The sequence below is a fragment of the Oryzias latipes genome, chromosome 10, assembly GCF_053564925.1.
Source record: "Oryzias latipes strain Hd-rR chromosome 10, Olatipes_Hd-rR_3.1".
NCBI lineage: Eukaryota > Metazoa > Chordata > Actinopteri > Beloniformes > Adrianichthyidae > Oryzias > Oryzias latipes.
In genome coordinates, this window is record NC_136246.1 from 14,351,735 (window position 1) to 14,377,122 (window position 25,388).

The 25,388-nt window shown below is 40.9% G+C and overlaps 2 protein-coding genes and 1 long non-coding RNA gene across 6 annotated transcripts in view; 1 reads left to right on the plus strand and 2 right to left on the minus strand.

Annotated features, from left to right (window-relative positions):
* Window positions 1–9,472, minus strand: part of sox3 (SRY-box transcription factor 3) — a 41,427-nt gene extending 31,955 nt beyond the window's left edge. For 2 of the 4 annotated variants that reach the window (XR_013658258.1, XR_013658259.1), the window contains exons 1-2: window positions 9,220–9,472; window positions 6,337–6,401 (exon numbers count right to left, since the gene is read on the minus strand). Coding sequence is in view for 2 of the 4 variants with exons in the window: in XM_078953462.1 (XP_078809588.1) it covers window positions 2,101–3,003 (903 nt within the window). In the remaining 2 variants the exon portion in view is untranslated. 4 annotated transcript variants of the gene reach the window in all.
* Window positions 1–18,143, plus strand: part of LOC144994860 (uncharacterized) — a 58,466-nt gene extending 40,323 nt beyond the window's left edge. The window contains exon 3 of the long non-coding RNA XR_013658525.1: window positions 17,954–18,143. This is a non-coding gene — a long non-coding RNA (uncharacterized LOC144994860). The remainder of the gene's footprint in view (window positions 1–17,953) is intronic.
* Window positions 18,144–19,009: 866 nt separating this feature from the next.
* LOC101168051 (P2Y purinoceptor 4) lies at window positions 19,010–23,252 on the minus strand. Its single transcript, XM_004073199.5, has 2 exons — window positions 22,849–23,252; window positions 19,010–21,644 (listed from the first exon to the last, which is right to left on the minus strand). Exon 2 carries the CDS (start codon window positions 21,606–21,608, stop codon window positions 20,517–20,519), a length of 1,092 nt encoding a protein of 363 aa, XP_004073247.1. The 5' UTR covers window positions 21,609–21,644; window positions 22,849–23,252; the 3' UTR covers window positions 19,010–20,516.
* Between the last annotated feature and the right edge of the window lie 2,136 nt (window positions 23,253–25,388).

Consider the following 25,388-nt stretch of genomic DNA (forward strand, 5'->3'; position numbering starts at 1 on the left):
CGCAGGATCTGTCTCCACTTGCTGAGTGGGCACAGAGTCCACATGACAGGGAGAGGCCCTCTGGGCACTCAGCAGGGGGAGAGCAAAAGATGGGGGCTGGTGGTTTGGAGCCAAACCCAGACGATCGAGCTGCCCGAATATTCAAACATGAATGCAAATGCTGCAGTTTCACACCTTTTCCTAAACAGGCTGTAGGCTTAGACATAAAGGGAGATACATTTGACTAAACTAACATGTCTAAGCTTTTAGCTGTTTAGAGAAAACTTTGTGGCCGACAATAATCTCAGAACTGGGTGCCTCCTCCTGGTGACACAGTAAACAAATTCTCAGTGGTAACTGTGATCACTACTGTCGAAACACAGAAAACGCTTCCACCACCACTAAAAGAAAAGCTGCTTATTACAAAAAAATGAGTAGGAAAGTGAGGTTAGTGGCGGGAGGCTGCTGGCACGCTAGGCTGACTTAAACCCTGTCAGTGAACACAGGGAGGTCTGGATAATCTTTCCCTCCACAAAGGTGTGTGGGACTAATCCAGACTGCTGTGCTGAGCTGTGGATCCAGTCCTGCAGGGAGTGTGGGAAGGCAGGGCAGCCATTACTGTGGGTCTCCTGGTTTAAGTTTCTGAAACTGCCCCCCAAAAGCTCCTTAAGGTTTTTTCAGAGCACTTTTGGTGCGGAGATGCAGCAATCTTCAGTTTGTCGAGAGGAAATATTTTAAGACAGATTTTAATTTGTAATGTCAGTTGAATTCAGAGATTACTTTGCGGGTTAGATAAGGATTTTAAATGAAAAAATAACTTCATTTAGTTACAAACTAGACTTAAAATCATCCCTGAATTTCTACAGCATTACCAAAATGAAAAAAACTCTCACATGTACATTTTGGACTGCTTTCTTTTATTGTAACCACTTAAAGCTTTATATAAAAAATTACCCAGAATTAATCAGTAACAATAGGAATTGGTGAGGTTATTAATTTCTTACATTGGTAAATTGGAAATTCTCAAGAGATCCAAGTAGGATTTGAGTGATATCCCATTCACAAAAATGACGGGTCCTGCTTTTCCACTTTTAACTTTAGGACACTGAAAAGGGTTTGTGAACGGATTTATTCTGAAAAAAGAAACAATAATTTGAAGAGTGAAGAAGGAAAAAGAATCAAAATCCAAAAAGGTGAGGACTCAGACCCTTATTTTGGAATTGCCCTTAAATGCAGTAAATTAATACTTGTACTTTTTTAGTGCGCTTCACCTGATTAGTTGCAAGACTTATTTTTCCCCATCAAATAATTGTATCAGTTTTGTAAAGAATATAAAGGATGTCTAGAATAAAATTGACTGAAAAAGAACCACCTTGTGTCTCATGCCATGCCTTGAGAAAATTTAGACACATTTTTTGGCTTTTTTCACACAAAACACAAGTCACAAATTTACGTTTCGTAAAAATTTATTCAGAATAGAGGATGGTCTTAAAATGTGTAGAAACGTCCGTTTAAATAAACCTTTTTTTGAGTAAATGTTTGAAGGAGACACCGTCCAAAAAAAAACAGTCACGGAACAATTTACAAAATAAAAAAGGAAAACAGATTTCTTTTTCTTGACAAAAGCATCAGGGTCCACAAGCTAAAAGGAAATAAAAACAAACAAACAAAAACATATAATGCTATAAATAAAGCTTGCGTTTGCGCCCGCACAGTCTTTACATTTCATTCTAGCTCGTGGGAAGAAAAACAAAGAAAAATCTACAAAATGTGGACACAGTGAAGACGACTGACATTCTACATGACATGTAAACATTTATGAAGAACTGGCCATCCAGCTTTTCTGAAGTACACCAGCCCCTTCACGAGGCCACATGCCTTTTCATTGACAGAAAATGTGGCATAAAATATAGAATTCCAATTCTTCTAGTTCGGTTGATTGCTTCTATTGTGCTAAAAAATGCCTCTCAGCGTTTCGGTTCTGGCCTAGGTTCCGATCCATTTTCAGTTCATTTCAAAATGGACTAGAACAGAACTGCTTTTTATTTGTTTAGCAACCAAAAAAAAGAAAAACAAGTTCAAGTATCCAAGTACCTTTGAGCAAAAGTCTGTTTTTTCTTCTCAGATGTGAGTGAGAGGTAGCGTCCCGTTGACGCCGGTCCCTGCGCTCTGATAGTGCGGATGGACGCTGTGTAACCGGCTGCTCTGCAGGGAGGAGTGCTCCGCGCTGTCCCCGCCGGGAGGCAGGTACATGCTTATCATATCCCTCAGGTCCCCCAAGCACGCCCTTTGGGAGTGGGACGTGATGGCCGGCGGCGGCGAGCTTGGCTCCGTCTTGCACACGGAGCCCATGGAGCTCAGGCCCATGGCGCTGCCGGTCTGCTGCGTATACGCCGGGGACATGCTGTAGGTGGAAGCTGCGTTCATGTAGGTCTGCGCCGAGGACATCATAGGGTACTGCAGACCTGCCATCTCGTATCGATGCATCTGCTGGATCTGGGGGCTGTTCATGCTGGGATGCTGAGGGTAGGCCAGCTGGTCCTGCATGAGGGAGTACGCGCTGTTCGTCCAGCCGTTCATGTGCGCGTAACCATCCATCCGCTGCCCCACAGACACAGAGTTGTTGACCGCGTTGGCTCCCGGCGCCAGCAGTCCTCCTGGCAGGGAATACTTGTCTTTCTTGAGCAGGGTTTTGGTCTTCCTGCGTGGACGGTATTTGTAATCCGGGTGTTCTTTCATGTGCATCGCCCGCAGACGCTTGGCCTCGTCGATGAACGGCCTCTTCTCTGCGTCGGTGAGAAGTTTCCAGTCAGCACCAAGCCGCTTGCTGATTTCAGAGTTGTGCATTTTGGGGTTTTCTTGTGCCATCTTCCTCCGTTGCCCGCGGGACCACACCATGAAAGCGTTCATTGGTCGCTTGACTCGCTCCTGGTCGTTGGCGCTGTTGTTCTTCGCGCCCGCCGCCGAACCCGAGTTAGACTGCGGGAGCGGGGTCTTGATCTCGGTTTCCATCATGTTATACATTCAGGCAACTTTAAATGATCACTGCCAAGCACATAAAAAAGTTCACAAAACGACACCAAGAGTCAAAAGAGGTGGTGGTGACCTACTGATCAGTCTCCTGTGAGAAGCGCAAAAAGTTGTGCCTGAACGCGCCCGCAGGTGTTCGTGCTTTCCCTCCGCTCTCACAGCTGCTCTGCTCCTGGGCTCTGAAATACAAGTCTGTAAACTTGTTCGCCAAGCTCATGTGTTAATAGGCCTAGAGGCCAGATCATGTGATGCTGCTTGAGAGTCTCACAATGAAGAGCGAGCAACCAATCCACGCGCAGCTCCAACATCCAACCGCAGCGCACGGAGCTGTTTGGGTAAAAGAAGGAGGGAAGGGAGAAGCGAAGTTTGAAAACTAAAGCGCAGACCAGCAATCTCTGCAAATATGATGCATTAATGAGCTGATTGTGGAAAAAAATAGAAAATTGTGTCGTCGGTCATAGATAAAACTTTGGCTGCGCGTAATTTCTTCTTTAAACATTTTTTCTTTCCTTAAGTGGAAGCACGTTAATACTTTGCTTTTCACAAACAAAAATAATAATACCAGGGTCTAAAACTATAAATAACTGAGTTAAAATATTCGGTGCGTAATATTCTTATTTCCGGCGTCACTTTCGCTCAAACCATTAAAAATTACAGAAAAGTTATGTACAATCATTTTAAACTTACGTTTTTACATTCCCACGAAAGTCTTTTTTTCCTAAAAACAATTTTAATTACTCTAAACTATCTTTCATTGTTGGAATAACATTTCCAAACTTTTTTTTACCACGTTTAACACCAAGAAGCCAAGATGTGTTGATGTGTTTAAAACTTACCAAATCCTCATTTGCTAACTTAAGCCGACTTCAAAAAGCAAGACTAGTAAAAAAGAGAGAGAGATCACTGTTCTGTAATTCAAAACTGCAAATGAGTCCTTGAAGAAAAGGTGAAATTCTAAAGGCGCATTGTTAGGAGAAGTGCAGGGAAAAAGAGTGCTTAAACCCAAATCAAATCCATGTTTGCCGAAATGTGTCTTCACGGTTTTGAACCCTCTGGAGGTGTAACTTTAATACATCAACGACCTCTTGTGGAGGGACACTCACGAGCAAAAGTTCAGGCCGGAACTGAGCGTCACCTAATCCAGTCGGGCTCCTGTTTGCCAACTCGGTTTTAGTGTTATTGGCTGTCAAAATGATTAGCATGGATGGAGATCCCCACCCCACCGCGCTCACATTCTCCTTATTTGCATGTGTCGCCTAACAAATGACTCTCGCTGAAACCGTCCAGAACACGGACAAATTTCACACCTGCTAATGGCACAGGGAGGATCGGCCATCGAAAGCGACCGTTGACGCCTCGGGATGCGCGCGGATCGCTCTGGCATGCGCACGGGACTGCGCGGCCCTCCGAAGCTGCATTTGTGGGAGAAACGCAGATTCCGCAGGGCCTCTGCAGGCGCACCAGAGGGCCCCCAGACCCATCATTTATGAAGCAAAATACACTTGAAAACACAGATTTGAAGCTTTTTTTAAAAACAAAAAATTAAATAAGTTACTCGTCGCTTAAATAAAAATTTCTAAAAGATAAATTCATTTTTAACAGTTTAATGCTTTGGGCCGAAACAATTGCAGGGTTAAAAAATATCTCAATCCGTCCATGACTTTAGAAATACCTCAAATAAAAGACCCTTTTTAAAGAAAAATATTAGATATTTTGCCAACTCTAAGATAAAATGTGATACATTCTCTTACAGAGGAAAAAAAAGCTATAAGCTGCAGTGAACCTGCTCAAATGAGACATTATTGCGCGCATTTCATTTACCCGGTCAATGGGGCGTGACTAACAGAGTAGGAGCAATAAAAGTTACGTCCAATTAGTAATCATGTAATTCTCAGGGAACAGTTATTTGTTTATCAGGTCACATATCAATGCTGATCCGCATGTAATCTCCTTATGGAAATTGACCGACAGCAGAGAGAGGGCGAGTAGAAAGCACCAGGAGTAACGTGGAGTTTCATAATGAGGGCCTCTGTGCAGCTAATTTCCTAATTAAGGAATGGAGGACCACCACCACGGATTCAACGAGCCCCACAGCCCCGAGGGGGCTCCCAGGGCGCACGGCCGCAGCATCCACGCTGAATGTTGGGAAAATATCCCTGATCTCAAGTGGGAGCGTAAATGTGACCTAAAAATAAAAAACAAAATCTGAAATGACTGCAGGGTGCACATGGAGAGAATTTCAATCACTCAAAATTAAAGTGAGCCAACCTTGCAGGATTTATGCAACACAAGCTTTTCCATAATTTAAAGATTTATTTTGCACTTTTCCAATTAATTGTATTTATTTAGAATGGAAAAAAACTTAGATCAGTATTAGTCTTTAGGGCTATTTTAAAATTAAAGAAAGTCAAGAATAATTTAGGAAAACTGCATTTGAGCTGTAAATTACATCAACGTTCTTAAAAAAAGCACCTTACTTTATTAATTAATATGACATAAATCTAAGTTTGTCACTCCAGTTTTATACGCTTGTCCAGCTTGTGTGTCATCTGTTTTGTTGCATTTTTCATTGTTCCAGTCTGTTTTAACTTGTATTTTCTCATTCTATTTCAGGCCAGATATTTTTATCATTGAAAGCTGCGCTCCAACCACGGAACATCATTTAGATGCATTCAGTTCAATACCCCTGAACCCTCAGAATGAGTAACTTTTTTTGTTTCTGCCCAGAAAGGCTTTCGCGAAACAGTAATTAACAAGGAATGGCTTTTTTAATTAAAGCCACAATGGGGACTGTCTCATTAAGATTTGCATCATCTCTTCCCCCCTCACTGCACTCCTTTTTTTTTTTTGGACAACGAATGCAAATGAAGATGCAATTTACGCACGCTCTGTTGTTCCCATTGTGTGGCGTGAATGGTTGCGTCCTCCCAGTTCAGCGCAGGTAAAATAATATTCACGGGTCATTTAGAGCAAGAAATGTGTTGCTATTATCACCTCCTCATTGCACCAGGCGAGTATTCCCAATGATCGAGGATCATGGAGGAGTTAGAGGTGGCGTTTATGAAATTAGTGGATTTTTACCTGTTAAGCTGCTTAACGCAGGTGGTTTAACTTGATGTCATCAGTTTAAATCAATGTACGTCATCTGCAAAGTTTTACCTGTTGGCGCTGGATTGGAAAATGCAGCAACAGGTTGTTGTTTTAATTCTGCTTATAGACACAAACTATCTAATAAAATGCAGTTTTCCAAATTAAGGTTTCACATAAGAGTGACAGAATAAGTTGCCCATTGTTTTATTTATGTATTGTTTGTTTGTATGAACTTACCAGACGTCTGGCTGATCATCTCTGCTTTTGGTGCGATCCGTGGCGGAGATGAACCGGACTCAGACCTTCAACAGAAACAGAACAGACTCAGACGACAGACTGAGACGCGCGTGAGCGTATGGCGCGCTCTTTGACGCGCAGCATCAGGCTGATTTGTATTTTTATTCTCATGTTTTTGCACTCAAGCGGCCAAGTCGTTTAGGAATGCGGCCGCTTCAATTTCTTGTAAAACAAGGATGCTTCACAGCAACCCCCCACCACACCCCACACCACCACCCTCGCCGCTTAAGCAGGCGAAGCATGTCCTTCCTCATTATGTTATCGTATACGCACAAGGCCAATCCTGCTGACGCAGACCCGGTGTAATCTCTTTAACCCGCCACTGTGAGCAGAGCAGCCGCGACCACCCAACTCTGCTCCACCTCAGTCTGCACGCGGAACAGGGCTTCAACTCGACACCTTTGGCTCACAGCTGCTTATCATTTCAGACATGTTTGATCACACACGAGCTTAACAAGAGCACTCTGCGTAATCACGTGCAGCGGCGTGTAAACTGATCCTTCAATTTCCACAAATGACACAAACCTTTTTCTCTAAATGGCAAAGAGGGACGTCATTAAAAAAGAGGGGAAAAAAGAACTATAGCCTCCTGATGTATTTTTCTGAGATTACAGGAATCCACACATTTGGGATATGATGCGTTAAATGAAAAAAGAGAATTGTAAATCCACATAAAGATAAATTCAATTTAAATTAAATTATGCTGAAAATTTGGGGGGGAAATATTTCCTCTGCTTCCAGGCCATAAAGTCATTGCGCAACATGATTTATATGTTTGGTCAGGAACAAAGTCTCCGCTTGATCCTCTTCAGCCCACACTTGATCCTGTAATCTGCGCGCTTTTCATCCATCACCAACAGACAGACACAAGTTACTTCTCATTTTTCCTTTTTTTAACTACTCAAAGACGCACTTTAAATGATGCAAAATGCGGAGTACTGGCGGCTAAAGTCCGTTTGGAAACCAAATGAAAGTCATAATCCTCCACTGCATGTGGATGGCACTATCAAGCCATAATCATTTTAAGCACTGATACAAGCCCACGAGCTAATTACAGAGCTCATTATTTTCCATGTATTCCTTGAATCGTTGCCATGTTCGGTTTCTCTACAAACAATGGAAACTTTCTGCGTTTTTGTTTGGACGAAAGTGCTGAGTCGCCACGGTTTGCTCTCTGCCGTGCCCAAATGAGCGGCCTTCTTTTGTTTTAGTCATAATTAAGATCCCACTAATCTAGCCTCTTAAAAAAAAAGGAAACAGCCCTTTTTGTCAGGCCTCCATTAGTTTAAGATAATATTGTGAGGATGCACAATTAATTTGCAGCCTAACTGTAATTAATTAGATACACCCAATTTTGTAATATGATTAATGGCGCCAACTTATCTGTTTTCTCTCCCAAAATGAATATGTAACAGCGATACAACGCTCAGCCTTAATTGCAAAAATAAAAAATGGAGGCTTTTAGGAAGAAAACAGCAGGTTAGGGTAATTATGAAAGGTAATTTATGAAATCTTAAATTAGAAACAAATAAAGTTTAAAATGATACATAAATCATCAGTGCCATAATGTGCAATCTGACTGGGATTTGGGGGAAAATGACAAATCCTTGTTGCATGCCAAGCACTTGATTAAGCAGATAATGGTCATAAATTTAGTTCCAGTCAAGGTCTCATTAAAACAGGCATAATTTAATTAAGAGTTAGCCATCGCCCTCTAAATATATTAATTACCTTGAGCATGCTGAGATAAGTGTGGTGATTACTGCGTATTTGATTAAAGGTAAGTCTCGAAAGAGAAGAGCAAACTAAGGTGGGAAGCCTGCTGCACTGACAGGATGAAGGATGCTCTGGCCTGAGATGAATTTGGTCACCTTGCTTTGGGTTGAGCTCCAAGAGGTGAGCCAGAGGACAACCAAGCTGGTGAGAAGGCACGGGTGCTCCAGGTGTGTTTGGAAGAATTTTAACGCAAAATTTTTTGTGTGAATTGTATTTTGTTTCCTTTATAAAATGCATTTGGGGAAAAAGTAATCAAAATTTGTCTTTTTGTATTATTTTTCCTCTTACTGACCCAAAATAAGTCATGGTCAGTTATACGCTTGGTGGCTTCCATGAAATAAAGGCTTTTAAAAGAAAACAAAAATATTTCCAGGTCACTAAAAAATATCTTCTTTTATCCGTTTGAACTTTTCACGACCGTTAGTGTGTTGTGGCATCTATTTGCACATGGACACAAACACACACACGCTGGAGTGTGCTGAGGAGGTGCAGCGGTGACGGCTCATTGCCCCACAGACTGATATGTCAATGAAACATACAACATGTTGCCGCTGCATTGGAGAGATTTCCAGGCTCACTCCTCTCCTGGCTGACAGCAGGACAAAGCCCCTAAGCTACTATTATCTGCAAGCAAGCTTTCAGTGCTGCTTTTATCCGTTCTTTCACACATAAAAACACAGATATGGAGCTCTGCATAAAGCCACTGGTGCATCCGAAGTGGAAAAACCACCAGAGGTGATGCTCAATTGGTCGGTTTTCTCTTAAAAATAATAAATTGTAGGGAATTCTAGAATTGTAATGATGCAAGTGTAACCCTTGACAACTTTAGTGGCAATTATGTATGAAGATCAACAGGTGAAGAAATAAGCTTTTTGTTTTCTTTTTGCAAAATGAGGTAAACTCCTTACAAATCTGGTTTGTGTGCAAAGACCCTAACTCGGAGAACACAAAGCCTTCTACACCACCTTCTCGACAGCCCCCTCCCTCTTCCCTCCACTCTTTCTACAAACCTCCTCCCACTGTGGCCAGAAAATTGAAGACACTCACCAAGTTCTCCTACGTTGCAAACCTGCTCGTGTCTCTCTGTCCTCGAGTTGAGCTTCAACAGCTGACAGACCCAGAGGCAGGACCGTGGCCGAAAAACCAGCCATTCACACAGAACGTTACCTCCACCATCGCTGCTCCCAGTGTGGCGGAGGACCTTGAAGCGTGAGAGAGCCGGGCAGTTACTGGTGTGGCAATGCAAACTGCAGCCCAGCTCTCCCTGCTCTGGGACCCATCTCATTCAGCTGAGAATGCTTCATACAAAAGTTGACAATGCACCAGTGAAAGCCATTGTTGATATTCAACATTTTTTAAATAGCTGAACAGAATAGACAACAAGGCAGGCTGCAAAACTTGGCAAGGAAATACTGACCTGGAGCTTCACATTTGAAAGGGTTTTGCAGGATGAGAGCAAAGAAGGCTGTTGTGTTTAAAAGAGGGAGAGTTGGTGTGAAAGAGTCCAAAAAAACAAACATCCCTGGAGAGACTTTCTGTGCAGCTGGAAGAGGACAATCACTCTGAATAGTCACAGGCATATACGTGTTACCAAGAACAATGAAATTAGCGTAACCGGATCTGATTTGAAGCAGGATATTGTATTTCTCACACTTGAGCCAAAAGAGAAGTTAAGTCAAGCTGATAAACTGATTAAAAACATGCCAGTGTCAATCTAAAACGATTAATATTCATGTCCTCACATCACAACTGAAGGCCCAACTTCAGCTGTGATGTGAGTCTTCATCCATCTGTTTCTGTTGCACAGGATGACACGTCATTGAAAACAGTGTTCTGTTTCCGTCATTGTGCCGCTGACAAGTTTGCAGATGGGTATGGATGTTTGAGGGGCCTTCAGACCATCCATGTGTCACAGCATCACAGCACTGCTCATGCTTCAGAAGATATCAATGCTTCCAATATAGATGTGTGTGTGCATATTTGCTGGTAGCCTTGGGCAGATCCCAGTGTTGTGTTTCATGCATCCTTGTGGTGGAAGTAAGAGGAAGGGAGGAGTAAAGCCGGATTCGTGTGAATTTCAGCCGACTCACTTGATCACTGCAGCTCCATAAAGTCAAACTTAAAAATAAACAAAAAGAATTTGGATTCTTTCCCTAGTTTAAATTAAGACTGATCTGAAATCTGAATGCAGATCGGGATCCAGATTTTGGATTTATTCATTTAGTCTTACGGGCAAAAAATATGTGAAAGAAGAGGAGGAAATTACCATTTATTTTATTATAACTCTCTTTTTACATGGATGTAAAGGTTTCAGTGCAATAATACAGATTAGTTCTATTTAAACTGCACTTTAATACAATTTGTCTTTTCACGATATAAGATTTAGAGAAAATTAGCAAAAGAAAGTGGGAAAAATTCTATTTTTATCAATTCCAAAAAATGTCCACTGCATCGACATGTGATAAAATATGTGTATTGACTTAATCAATGAATATGTTTATATACAATCCAACCAGATCAATCTGTCTGAGGAAAGTTGTCAATCAAATCAACTCAGAACATTATAAAATTCTTTCAAAATGAAATAAATCAATTATAACTGAAATTGGAAAATACCATTTGAATTGAGGCGTGGTAGATTTATATTACTATAACACAACTATCACAGCGGACAACACACATGTGATGGCAGAAAAAAATGATCAGTCCATCATTCCAGTCCAATGTGTGGAAACACTTTGAATTTAAAGACATGTGACCATACAGTGTGCTAGAATGATCTGTTTGTATTATTTTGATGTGTAAAAAGAACAGTGGGCTGAACTTTAGGACACTAACATATAAATGAATTTGCCATTCATTCTTGTTTATTTGTTTTTTCACATGTATACTTTACACTTAATTATCTTGTAAGAAATAAGGGGAATATGGAAAACTTCACCTGCACTGTTCAGTACTCAGGTGTTTATCTCTGAGTCACACTGGTTGGATTTTGGCTAAATTGGTCATCAGATCGTTCAAAATGAACCAAAATCAAAAGTGAATTGTATTGTCAACCACAAATTATGATATGAGTAGAATTTATGTGACGAATCACTATACTCCAAGTATTTTGCAATAATATAATACTTCTACTCTCAGTTTCTATTAAAGGAACCATGGATTTTAAAGTGCTTCAATGTTGAAAAATAGTTGCTCAAAAGTATAGCTACACTGTAAAGACTGTGATGAAAACATTATCTTTCATTGTCTATTAGTCATTTATTAAACGCTGATTCAAACTCAAAGAAAGTCAAAAAGTTTCTGTTTTCAAAGAGTTTCCAGTTAGTGACCGCTTGTATCTATCCAGCAATTTTAACTTGCCTTTTTATTTTTCCAAAGTGTTTTAAAGAAAAAGAAGATCTTTAAAACAAAAACAATCACAAGTCTGACTTAATTCCCGGAAAGGACAGAAAACGACATCACTGGGCACAAGGGTGAACCAAGAAATTATTTCTGCAACCTAATCTCCTTCCTGGCGTCATCCAGGCCTGAAACCGGAGCGGCCCTTTCCCTCTCTCAAGTGCTGATCTGTATTTTTCATGGATAACTGTGTAAAAAGAGAAACAGGGCCGCTCTACTTAACTAAACTCATCTTTATACAGCACTTTCAATCAACAGCAGACGACACAAGGTGCTGAACACGAAAAGTAAAGAAAACAAACACCAAAACATGTTTTAGTCCTTTGACTCAGACAGAATTAGTATCAGAGTTTTTTTTGCACTAATCTGGCCACACCTCGGCTCTGAGGCAGAAGCCGGTGCTGGCGTAATATCACAGGTGTGTCAGACACAGACAGGCAGAGATTCTGGGGACCTGTGGCGTCTGTACTGGAAACCCACATGAGCACCACCCATCACACACTATTAGCTGCCATCAAAGCTCTAATTTTGCCCTAGCATTACACCCCACTCCCTGAAACCCCCTCCCTCCCCTGCTGGTATGGATGGTGCAGCCTGGTGGGAAAACGACATTCAATCCGCTGTCCGCCCCATTCAGGCCAAATTGGCAAATGACAGCTCTCCACCTCTCAGATTGCTGAAAGTGAAAGGTACCGAGCCTGATTCTCCAAGAGCTGCTGGGGAGGGCAGAGAGGGGAGGAAGGGTGAGAAACAGAGGAAAAGAGAGAAAAAGCAGGGCGAGGAGCAGACCAAGGTGGGTTAACAGCCTCCCTTGTCCTCCTCAGTGGTGATGGTGCTGGACAGAGAACACAGAGAAAAGACAGAGATGAATGGCTACTCAACAGATCAAAGGAACTTCACCACGACCAATGGGGAAAGTTGACCCGAGTCCACTGAATCGGCCACTTTACCACCCCGAGCCGCTCTGAGCGGCGGAAAACAGCATTTGGCCCTATGCAGGTCAACCGCAGCGAGAGGACAGAGTTTAACCTGGAGGATGAGGAGGGGTCCATGCTGACACAGAACCACACGTTTGATGTGTGGCCTCAGCCAGAAAACAACACAGAGCCACATGGAAGCAGAGCCCATGTCCAGAAAAATAACATCTTGTAGCAGCATTTTACTGTGACTCAAAAACACATATGACATATTATGTTAAGATGCTAACTGGCTGGCCAACTGAATGGCGCTCTTACTGCTAATTAAGTGCTAATGGCGGTTCCCCCTGCAGAGAATACTAATTAATGTCCCATTCTTCTGCAGCCTGAGCGCACACTCCAGCGCGGCCTAATGAGGGGAGGCAGGTACGCGTTCTCCCAGGCTGGGTTAATAAGCACAACACAGTGGGTCTGAGTAGAGAGGGCCATACCGGGGGGCCACTTCCTGTTCCCTAATCTTAACCGACCCCCCTCAGAACGCTCACAATGAGTCGTGGAGGTAATGAAAGCACAGGTCCTAGAAAAAAAGCCAGCATGTGTGTGTGTGTCTGTGTGTGGGTGGTTGGGTAGCTCCTTAAAAGTTGTACTCTAAAACTTCATTCTTCAGGGGTGAGTTTGGTAAAACTGAGCGGCTGTTTTCCTACTGGCTGAGTTTTCTCCGCTGCCAGAAAGTGCTGATGTCAATAAGAAAGCAACTTCTGTTTTATTAAGTTTGCAACCGACTGGGGAAGGATGTGCCGCTGCAAAATTACATTACCTGGATGCAGGGAATCAGATTCAAAGTGTCAAAGAATGAGCGGGTGTGCGAGTATGTGAGTGCGTGCGTGAGTGCAAACACCGACTGAGGGTGGTATTGGAATTACCTGAGTGAGATAATGGGGGTGCATTAGATTAACTTTCATTCCCTAAATGCAACACATTTAGGCAATCTTGTCCCCCAAAAACATGTCAGTGTCTGAATGGCCTCCCTCTCGCTATCAGGGGCCTCTGGTCCCCCACGCTGATGCAGCTGGCAAGGCGCTACCGTTGACTGTCAAAACGCAGCGCCAGATCTAGTTATAAAATAATTGAATTTTCATATCAGAGGGGACCAGAGTCCCAGCAGACAATAGGACTGCTGAGTCCTCTCTGATATTGGCTCAGGCCCTTTGCCATGCGCATGAAATCAGTATGTTAATGTTCCGGGGTTTTCTTTTTTTAAGGGCACTTGTGCTCTCGCAATGTACTACCGATGCGGTTTCAAAAAAAAAAAAAAAAATTGCAACTATTGATAAGTAGGCAGCCAGCAAACCCCTCAACCCCTCCTCTCTCCCAACAGGCCCACCCCAGCCCGCCAAGGCTGTAGACATTCTCGCAGCCCTATCCTCCCCCATTATTAAAATTGTAATTTATTTTTCTAAATCAGAATGACAGCTTGCTTTCTTTTCTCCGCAGCAGGCAGTGAATCACCGAGCTTTAATTAGTTTCGTAACTTCTCTGACCCTGCGAGCGCGCCTCTCTGCCGGAGAAAATGGAAGCGGCAACAAAAGCTCCTCTCAGCCCCGGTCGCCTCCGCTTCACTCAAATTTATCAAACTACAGATTTTGTGTGATCTTTCTTAACATTTCACCTCCAATCTTTCTTGCACTTCCTCAAAACACTTCCATTTAAAAACAGCACTGCACTTCCAAGTCTCCTGACCCACCTCTTCAAGAAACTCACGGGATAACCAAACAAGCTAGTTCCAACTCTTTCTCCCCGTGTTTCAGCTGCTTTTCTGTGTGGCTGCTTGAGTTGATTCAACAAAGTCGCAGCAGGTCAAAGCAGCCAGAGGTCAAACTATTATCAGTAGTCTGCCCATATCCAGGCCGCGGCCTTAGCTGCACAGCGACAGGCCGCACAGGGTTCAGAACACTCAATCGGATCACTTCATTGATCTTTGACCTGCTGATATCAGGGTCGAGCTGCAGTCTTAGGGCCGTCAGAGTCAATCATGCAGCAATCAAAGTTGTTATCCATGGCAATACAGGAGCGGCGGATTGACATGAAAGCACGAAAACTCTATACAGATTGTGGCTACAAGGCCAATGAAGAGGACGAGTAAAGTTGGACGAAGACTGAAGATGTTTCTGCTTTGTTCCCTCTGAGTTCAGAAAAGCCGCTTCCAGGCAGAAGGATCCCTGTTTGCTTTGCATGTGCCTGACTTATTAAAGTACCGTAGCTAATATGTTGTAATCCCCGTTATCGCACTCACCTTCTCACTGGCACACCTCTGTTTTGGGCTGTGCCACGGTGTGAACCAGGCCTGCGCCGCCACGGCTGGTCTTTTGCCGACTGATAATTGAATGAGCGATTATCCGTCCCATTAATAGACAATGATACAGAAGGTACTGCCATATGTACAGAATATTAATGAGTGGCTGCAGGGGCCTAGATAAGGGCAGAGCCATGCAGTTGCTGTAATAGGGGTTAAAACAATTTGCCCCCGACCACCCTATCCTTCCTCGCACGCATTTAAACACTGCTCCTGTGCTTCCCTCCTTTCTAATCCACATTCTCTCACTAACTAAGCAGGCTGCCACAGAAAAACCAGAACCCCTCCCTGGTCTGGACTTTACTCAGTGCTTACCTCACTGACACCAAGGACAACCGCTTCCTGTGTTAGCAGCCGAGCTGGGTCAGCAGGCTGTAAAGTCTCACACAAACTGAGAGCAGTTGTTTGAAATATGATGTAAACTCTGCTTTTATTTGAGGCGCATGTCTGATGATTTAAATCAAAACGTTTGAGTCCGACATAGTCTTCAAGTTACATAGGAGCTCACTCAACATAATATTTTCATTAATAAGGTTAAACTGCAGAAGAAATTAAAGTGGCTTCAAAAGTATAAACAAACCCACTTTAATATGTGAACAATTGAACAATATATAGCTTCAAAAAACGTGACACGAGATTGGTCTACACTGGAGACACTGGAAAAAGTCAGAAAACATATGGAAAAAAATCTGACTATTCAAATTTTGGTTTGATTTCGACTAAAATACTTTAAATGAAACAAAATCCAATATATGATTTTGGCAAAAAACAAATAAAACTATTAAAAAAAACAACACCAATAATTCAGTAAATGAAAATAAGTATTTCAAACGATATCTGTATATGCAATCAATGAATTATATAAAATTAATCTGGAAAGAACATGTGAGGCAGAAATTTAAAAAATGTCAAAATAAAAGTGGAAGAGTCAAGAAAAAAACATGAAATGTGCTGAGTGGTATACAATAATGAATGTGCTTTCTTGATGAGGTTACATGTAAGGATATAATTTTAAAAAAATCTGTTACACGAAAAAGACAAACAAAAAAACAGCTCAGGACTAAAATGAAATTTAACACGTTTGATTCTGAAAACGACACAATTTTCCAGAAGCATTAAATAATTCTATAAGTTTAAAAAAGTGTAAGGAGGAAGAATGCAGAAAAATGAGCAAAAATAACAGAAATGACTTCGTAAAGAGAAAGTTAAATAAAATAACTAAACCAGAATTTTCAAAAGAAAAATAAACCAACACAAACAAGGAACTCATAAAAAAGTCCATCAGGAGATTTTTAAACAAGAGACAACAGCAGAAACGGCAGTAGTGTAACCCCTACATAATATTGTCATTTTAAAACTTCTCTTAAATGCAAAGTCTGTAACCTGTCGTGTTTGTTTTCTCTGCGTTTCCTCTAAAAAAGTTTAGCATTTTTTTGATGGAAATGCTCTTTCATTAACCTTAGCCCGCTATCCTATGCATTTAGAACTCATTTAGTCTTAGCTTTTGTTGAGCCAAGATGTGCAAAAATTCACATGTAAGAGTTAAAGTGAGACCAGGTTTGCCTTATTTTAGGATCTAATAAAAACCTAAACATGTATCATTGTGTTTTTACTTTTAACTCTCCTTTTTCTAAAAAAAAAGAATTTTACTGACACTCCCCTATGGGTGCCACAATTCTAAGTTTTAAACCAAACCATATGTTGAACCGAATTGTGGGCAAAGTGAATTGTTGCATCTCTCCTTCATATGTTTGCATATGTGTACAAATAAGGTGTCAAACATTTGTTGTAATATGTTGAGGGAAGGATTTATTATGTATTGTTTTATTATATTACACACTCTGCAAAAACAGGCCTCCTTAGAAATAAGTAAAATAATTCTTGGAATTTAAAAATGTGTCTTTAAGTAAGCAAATAAATCTGCCTATGGGGTAAGAAAAATGATCCTAGCAAAAATACTTATTGTATAATTCTAGTCACTAAGACACGTTGTCTTAAACTAAGATTATTTTGGTATTGAAAACCTTTCTTGATATTTGTCTTTCAAGACAGAAAATAACAATACTTGAAATTTTTTAATTGTTACTTGCTTATAAGCACATTACATTTTTTGCTGTATTTTTGTAATACCCAAACATATCACAACAAACCTTTGACCCAAAAATTGAGATTTGAGCTGAATTGTGTGCAAAGTAAATCATTTTCATGTTTTTGTTAGATTGAAGAATATTCCAACTTGTTTTGCCGTTTTCAAGCTGTATCTCAATGTTTTAGGCTAAGACATCTTTCATCTGTTTTCTAGCTTTATCTGTTCTCAACTTTTTGCTGTCAACTTCCTGCTTTTCACCTTTGTTTAGTCGGACCAGAGCTGCAACAGTAATTGAATCCCTCAAAGACCTAACCAGCCTCACCTCCAACAATTTTCACTGAAAGAGAGTCAGGCAGACAAAATCGTCAGGGTTCTGTACTATGGGTCGCCATGCCAATCAATATCTAACATCTATCAGCATTGGGAAGCAATATTTCCCCTTTTACCTTGCAATAATTGCGCTTAGCACTGTGAAGTACCTTATCATAGGTCTGGCAGCAAAAGAAAAGCCGGTTACCATGGCAACCATGAAAGCCATTGGTTTCCTTTTCAGGCGAATAATGAACTTCTCTCCTCTGTGTGTCACTCTTTCACCCCACTCTCAGCCTCTTCCATTAAAGTGAACGCCACGTGCCCTTGAAATCTCTCGTCTCTGTCTTATATTTTGACAAACAACAGACAAGCCGAAGAAAATGAACGATTGAGGCATCTCCTTAGGGTACGGCAGAGTTAGAAAAAATTTAGAACAAATTTTTTTTTTTTTATTAAAGTTTATTTAAAACATGGTGTGTGGTATACAGTGTGTGGTAAATTAGCCCTGAAATCATTTGCATAACATTTTTTTTCAATTACAATTGTGTAAAAAAAAAAACTGAAACCAATTCTTATACACTGTTTTTCTTTTTCTTTCCTTTTGCTAAAGTCTTTTTAAATCCAAAACTATAACAGAAACTGTTTTGGTGAACTGCAGCTGAATAGATTTTTCAGAGTTTAATGAAGTTTTTTTTTTCTTTTCTATAGGAACATGAAGAGAGAGGGCAGGAGCTTGAATTGCGCCCACTGTCCACTGTGTCCTTGAGCAGAACATCCTCCCTCCTGGAGCACGTCAAGTGTTTTTTTTTCATTCAGTAATGTCTGCACGGTCAATGGGGGGCAGAAACATGGCAATTCAAGACATGCTTAGGTTTAAGCAAACACCCATGAAAAAGGCAGTAATTTTAACATTTTATTAGAGGTTAAAAAACAAATTTCTAAGCTCATAAAGAGTTTTTGCTGAGTTATTTATCAAGATGTGACAATCATGAAGAAATATCGGCTTAATAGTATGTCATATGTATGCTCTAAGCATCTGCTTATTATTATTTGGGGGGGGGGGGTCAGTTTGCACTTCTTGTGAGCTTTGATATCTTTTTTATTATTATTTCTTTATTCCTTATATCATCTAAAGATAAACATTGAAGCAATAAAATAAATTCTGCTTCTGTGTTGCTTTTTCTCTCATAAAATAAAAACTAAAATCCACGTCTTTTTCTATGGTCTTGCTAGTGGTAATAATTTTGTTGTGCAAATCAAAAGCAAAAATGTTAGATAAAGTCCATCAGTTTTATTATAATAAAAGAAAGAAAATTAATCTTTAAATTGTAAATGTTATTTTATCCTAAATTCATTTTTACAGTATGTGTCCCCATCACAGTCCAAGAGAAGAATTTGTGGCATTAAGGCCATATTTAGATCTTCATTCTGAACAGATAACAAATAATAGCGGGGATCTGAATGGGTGTGAAACAGTGCTAGACCAGAACGGGACTGAAATGCAGCCCACTATATGATTAGTTTGTACTTTACAGAGGACATAAGGAAAGCTGTGAACATGACAAATGTGTTTCAAAATGACATGATCTTTTTGCTAATAAATCTATTTCTGTGTATTTTTATCACATATTATTTTTCTAGTAAACTATTAGTTACTAATTTATCAAAGGTTCTTCTCATCTGTGCAGGTCAGAGGTCAGGACCACAACATCTTCAGGAGAAAAAAATGCAACCAGGAGTTTACAGCACAAAACACAAATAGTCTTATCGTTTTGGTTTATTTATTAACAAAGTATAATATTTAAAAAATAACACAAAAGAAAAAGCTGTACTGTTCCACTGCGGATATGAGTCTTTAAAACCATGAGTAACCACGTGGGGGAGCTATTGAGCTAACCTTACAGAATCCCTGAGTGTAAACCTGCCTTTAACAGAACGGCAGAAAGATGTCCCTCACTTGTTTTTGGATCAACAGTCTAAAATATCTGTCAAAATTTAAACAAGAAATTTGGAAAACACATCAAAAGATGTCAAAAACTGCAACGCAAGCTCCCAGATGTCAGTGAAGGAAATACTTAACCAGAGACGGTAATGTTTTGGCTGCAGCACAGACATGTTTTGGGTTGGAGTGAACTTATGTGGGGAGTTTTTTAGACTAAAGGGGTATTCTAAAACGAGGTCTTCTCTTCAAAAAAATTGTTTTTATTCAAAAGATATTCTTTGCTCCAAATGTCTAAACCTTTGTTTCAAGCTGCATGCATGAACTCTATAAAGAGTGCTATCATAGGTTTAGACTATCTTTTTGAAGTTCCAAACATGACCGGTGTTTTGTCTCTTTCAGTAGCTGAATGACTTTTTTTGTTTGACTAAAACAACAGTTTTTTTATGGGTTGCTCTGCAGCAAAAAACATTCAAACTTCATCAGACCTGTTGTGATCAAATTGAAACTGGAATGGTTTGTAATTGGAGTTCATCAGCATAGAGACACACTTTAAGTTGGAAATAAAATTCAATGAAACCTGACTAAACCTTTCTGAGGCCAACGCCTGTTCCTATGGAGGTAAACATGGATCGCTCCCACAGGAGATGAGGGGAAAAGGACAACCCACTCTCCTGCTGCCGCTTTGAAAGCGGAGAAGCTACACAGTCGTCCTGCAGCTTTACTTCATGGTTGGAAAGAAATGGCTGTGAAGGATGAGGAACAAAAACAGCTGGGCTGGGATTTGGAGCTGCAGTTTCTGGGTAACACGAAAACACTGCTGATAAAACAGGAAGGATTGCCTCACTGCTGTCTGCTCTCTGAGAAAGCACTTGGGCCACGCTCTGCCACATGTCCACAGCTGGAGATCTGTGACAGTAGTCACACGCAGTATCTGTTTTTTTAATTAAAATCTGTTTCCACCACCGGTAACAATATGGTCTCTTCTCTAAAAGACTTAAACTTCACTTTCTTTTTAATAGACATGTTTCTTACTGCGACAGACTGGCGACCTGTCCAGGGTCTCCCCTGCCTTCACACATCAGTGGCCGGGATAGGCTCCGGCAGCCCCGTGACCCCGAAAGGGACAAACAGAAGAAAATGAATGAATGAATGAATGAATGTTTTCTTACATGTGACTGGTGTCTGCGTTGGGACACCAGTCACGTAAAAAAGGAACAAAGTCTTTTGTAAAAGAAAACCTCTAAAACCTCATGTCTCACATGACCTAAAAACAGAAACCTCAAGCCTGTTGAGAAACAGCACACAGAACCCTGCTGTCCAGATACAGCTCTATTTCTCTACCTCAGAGCTGGTTTTAAGGTCTGAGTTCTTATAAATCAAACTCATATTGCTGTTGTTGCTGGGCTGTGGCTGCGGCTCGGGATTTTGACTATTCGTCACCTGTCGCCTTTGCGTCAGGGCAAACTTGAATTTGGAGCGGTAGTGATCCCCGGCTAAGAAATACAGGATGGGATCGATGCAGCTGTTCATGCTCGCCAGCGGTCGAGTGATCTTGTAGGCAAAGTTGACTATGTTAAGGAATTCGCAGTTGAGGTCCAGCACGCGGGCGGTGTAGTAGATAGTCCGCGTGATGTGGAAGGGGACGAAGCTCACGGCAAACACCACCAGGACCACAATGATGAGCTTGATAGACTTCTGCCGTGAGCTATTGCCCTGCTGACTGGCAGATAACCCTCGTCTGGGGCGGCACAGAGTCCGCGCCATCAGGCAGTAGCACACCATGATGACCAGGAACGGGACGCCAAACAGCAGGACCATGACGACAGAGCTGTAGTCCACGTACTCCTCAAAGGCCCCCTGACTTGTTGTGTCATGGCACAAAGTGTCATTGTCCCTCTTGGAGATGGTGACAAAGATGATGTTGGGGATGAGGCTCACGGTCACCACCGCCCACACTGACGCGCACACTATGTGGGCATGGCGAGACTTCACCAAAGTCAGGGCCTTGATGGGGTGGCAGATGCCGAGGTAACGATGCACGCTGATGCAGGTGAGCAAGAGGATGCTGCAGTACAGGTTGGCATAAAAAAGGAAGCGGACAATCTTGCAGACAGCCACGCCAAACGGCCAGTGGTTGCGGTGGGCGTAGTAGTAGATCAGAGTAGGCAGGGAAAGGACGTACAAAAAGTCTGACAGGGACAGGTGGAACATGAAGACCATGCTCGGGTTCCACGGACGCATCTTGAGGAACATCCACAAAGCGGTCGCATTGAGAAGAAAGCCCACCACGAACACCAGGCTGTAGGACACAGGAAGCAAGATGTACTTGAACTCCTCATCAAAGCGGCAGCTGTAGTTTAAGGTTTCCAATTGCTTTCCTGACGAGTTGAGAGCGCTGACATTGGTGTTGATTGCATCCATGCCACTGGGGTTATTGCAGCCGGAAAAGCATGAAACCTACAAGGGCAAATAAGATATGAAAGCCTGTGCCAAACTAATCTGTTTACGCCGGTAAAAAATACATCAAACAAGGTTATTCAATTATTTGATTTATCTGTCATTTGGGGTAAAACATCAATCGTGAAAATTTAGTGCATGCTCTTTTATTGGACGTTTTTACTTTTCTGATGGAGGATTAACATTCAAAACACCACTGTAGTTTTTTGAGTTTGATAATATCCTGCTCACACATGCCCGATAGGCAGCATCTGTTGAACTAAAAACAATATAAGTCTTTCTAAATTAGTGGGGCCTTCGAAATGTTATTACTTACTCATGTCAGGAGCACTGATGCAACCTGAAACCTGGCAATTAGTTTAATTAATAATAAACAGATTTCTTCTAAAGCTCATCAGAATTGGTATTTCCAAACAAAGTGTAAGTCTTGAATACTTTAAAACCATCTGCTTTTGTCACGTGTTTCTTTGTGTTCACAAAAATGTTACATTATATAGCCTAACGAATAATTTACAAATGAAATGTTTTTTAACTCAATAATATCACTAAATGTATATTTTATTTGGCAACAGAAATGCAAAAGTGGACTAGTATGAGGGTGGAATAGTTTTTATAATTAAATTTCACAGTTTTTCTTCATATTTATACATTGCGTTGTTTCCTTTTCTGAGTATGTAACTAAATTACACTTTCTGGATTTTTGTTGTGCGTGTAACATGTCACAATGACAATAAAAGAGTATTTTTTCTCTTTTTCATTTTGCTGATTCTATGTATGACACAATTAAATATCTATAGTATCTTCATTAACACCACAGCTGAAATTTTAGAAGGAAAATCGATCTTATTTTTGGCCCCCTATAACAAAGAAAAGTGTCTAACTTCTCTAAAGTGGCAAATATTTTTGACTTGCTTCACTTCAGTTTGAAAACATTGTCCTTGTTTTCTCCAATAGTTTTCACCCAAACTTCAGATATGCAATTATTAAACACATTTGCCTTAGCATTTTGTTTCATCCCACAACTAATGTAAGCATTTGCTGCTTCATTTGCGTCCCTAAAATGTAGATACATCTTGGATGATAAACAGTTATTACTTGTTTGCAAGTAACTGTATTTCATTTTTAGTCTCAGCAAATATTTGATTCCTAAGTTTTAAAGTATTTTTGTCATGAGAACAGAACAGCAGTTCCCTGCAGTACTCACCTTCCAGAGTGCTGATTACTTCTTCCACAAGTGGTTTCACTATTTTAACACGACGCGTAAAACTTCCTTCTTTAACTCGAACGTTCTTTTTGCTGCTCTTTGAGCTCAAACGTCTGGCTTTAAAGTCAACCTTGTCAGAGTTTGGTTGAAGGAGGTGGAGTTGACTCAAACAGGAGCGCCTCTCTGCGCCTTCAGAAGCGAACCCGCGGTGCGCAGCAGAGCAGGGAAAGAGGGAGGCTGAGAAAGGGGAGACATTCCGCCGCCTTAATTACTCCCACAAACTCACCTCCCCGTCACGGCCAGCTTTACTGGATCACATGCACAACACAGAGGTCAGGGACGTCAAAAAGAAAAAAGTTGTGCTCCAAAAGACCCGCCTTGATCCCTCCAATTGGACTCAATACAAGTCCAAAAGTGACTCGCAGTGCGCGTCAAAAGTAACGCCCCTTTTTGTGAGGCCTCTGTCTTTACGCAGCACTAGCCATAAAACAGATTAACAGCATGGCAGCTCACGCACACGGCTGCGCGTCTGCTGTTGTTTGCACTCATAAAACACTTTAACACAATTCTCGGTTTATTTATGTTGGGATATGGTTTTTGGCTACTTATTGGAGCAAAAGGCTTTGTTGTTGTTGTTACAGTACCGGTAGATTTTTTTTAACCCAATTTGTAGTTTTTTCACGATTTTTTTTCCTTTTCTGAGTTAAAATAATCCAGCAAAAAGTTAGTTCCATAACCTTGAGGTGGCTCAAATATAAGTCAACTTGAGTTATTTTTTACTATGAATTTTTTTAGTGTGTGCTGTTAACTTGCTGTTTTGCTGACGAGTGAGTGGTGATTTGAGTCGACTTTAACAGACATCAATATTCCTGAGGGAAATAGAGATGGTGAACAAGTGATAGAGAATTGGTGTTAAGGACAGAGGGACTGACGGTGGTGGAAATGGCTGTGGGGGGGACACATTTTTTCACAAAAGAGAGGAAAGCTGGCTGTGGAGTTTCTAAATGGTTTGCTTAACAAGATCTTGGAGATTTAGAATATCTCCAATGAGGAGATGGAAGAGAACAAGAGAGATGTTGTGGAAACTACAGAGGAGAAAAACTGAAGAGTCACACAGCAAAGTTAATAGAAAGATGGGAAGAAGCTGTAGGCTGAGATCAGAAGTGAGCATTTGTGAACATGTTTATGCCAAAGAAGGATAACTACAGATAAATATTTGCTCTGAAGATATTTCTGGTCAAGAACAAAGAATGTCTGAAGACGCTGCTTTGTGTCTTCATGGTTTTAGATAGTCTTTGACAGGATACAAGAAGAACTCTGGTTGGCTTGAGTAAGTCAGGAATGGCAGAGAAGTATGTTGGAGCTGTTTGTGACATGTATGAGAGCTGGAAGACAAAGGTGAGATGTGCTGTAGGTGTAACAGAGGAGTTCAATGTGGAGGTGGGACTGCACCAAGGATCAGTTTTGAATTTCTTCTTGATTCTATGGTGATGGATAGACTGACAGATGAGGTTATAGAAATCTCTATAGACCGTGATGTTTGCAGATGATGTTGTGATCTGTAGAGAGAGCAGGGAGCAGCAGAAGAGGTTTCCTCTGGAAAGGAGAGGATTGACGATCAAAGAGGACATGACGGTGGTTTTGTGGATGAAAGGATGCAGAAGATAGGTTTAGATGGAGTCAGGTAATCAGCTGTAGTAACCCTACAGGGAGCAGCCAGGCAAAGAGAAAACATCAGATTAAAGATTTCTGCTCATCTGACTGTTTGTATGAAACAATCCAGGTCTGCATTGTTTCTATTTGCATTTCTGATTTTTACTTTATTTACATCATAATCATTTCACTGGTGTTCTGTGTGGCAGCAATTTTATTGTAAATGAAAACGCGTTTCTTTTCTGCAAATGATAATATAAAATTGGTGTCTTGAATCTTTTTAATTGCTGTAAAATTATAAAAATAAAGAATCAAAGCAGGAGTCCAGAGAGGTTAGGTTTTTCTCAAAGCCATTTGTATCCTCATCAGCACAGAACATAAAAGTGTCCTTGTGAAAGCTCGGAACGCAAAGGCACATGAACTCCTTGCATGGAAGTTCCATTTCCTGCTAGTTAGTGGAACAACGTTTGCAAATGGGTGAAGGAAAAAAAGCAAATTATCAAGTCACCAAGGTTAAAAGGAGACACAAGTGCACATCCTTCAAAGCCTTTCAGATGCAGACCGGTCTTTGTCCGTGGGCCACTCACAATCCTGATGCCCAAACTAAATAAATCTATTCACATAGAAACATACATAATCACATTGCAGATGCATGCACATTAATGTAGCTGCTGCTTCTGTGATTAAGGTCAAAGGGTCATTTATCTTAAAGAATAGTTTTCACTTGTTTCTCATTCATAAAATTTACTTTGAGTTCCTTTTTAGACTTTATTAAGAGTTTTGATATTATCACTCGGTTTAGCAGCAGTCTAAAAATCCTATTAGGCACCAAAGGACTTGTACTTTCACTGGCTCATTACACTAAAATAAGGATTGAGATAAGAGTT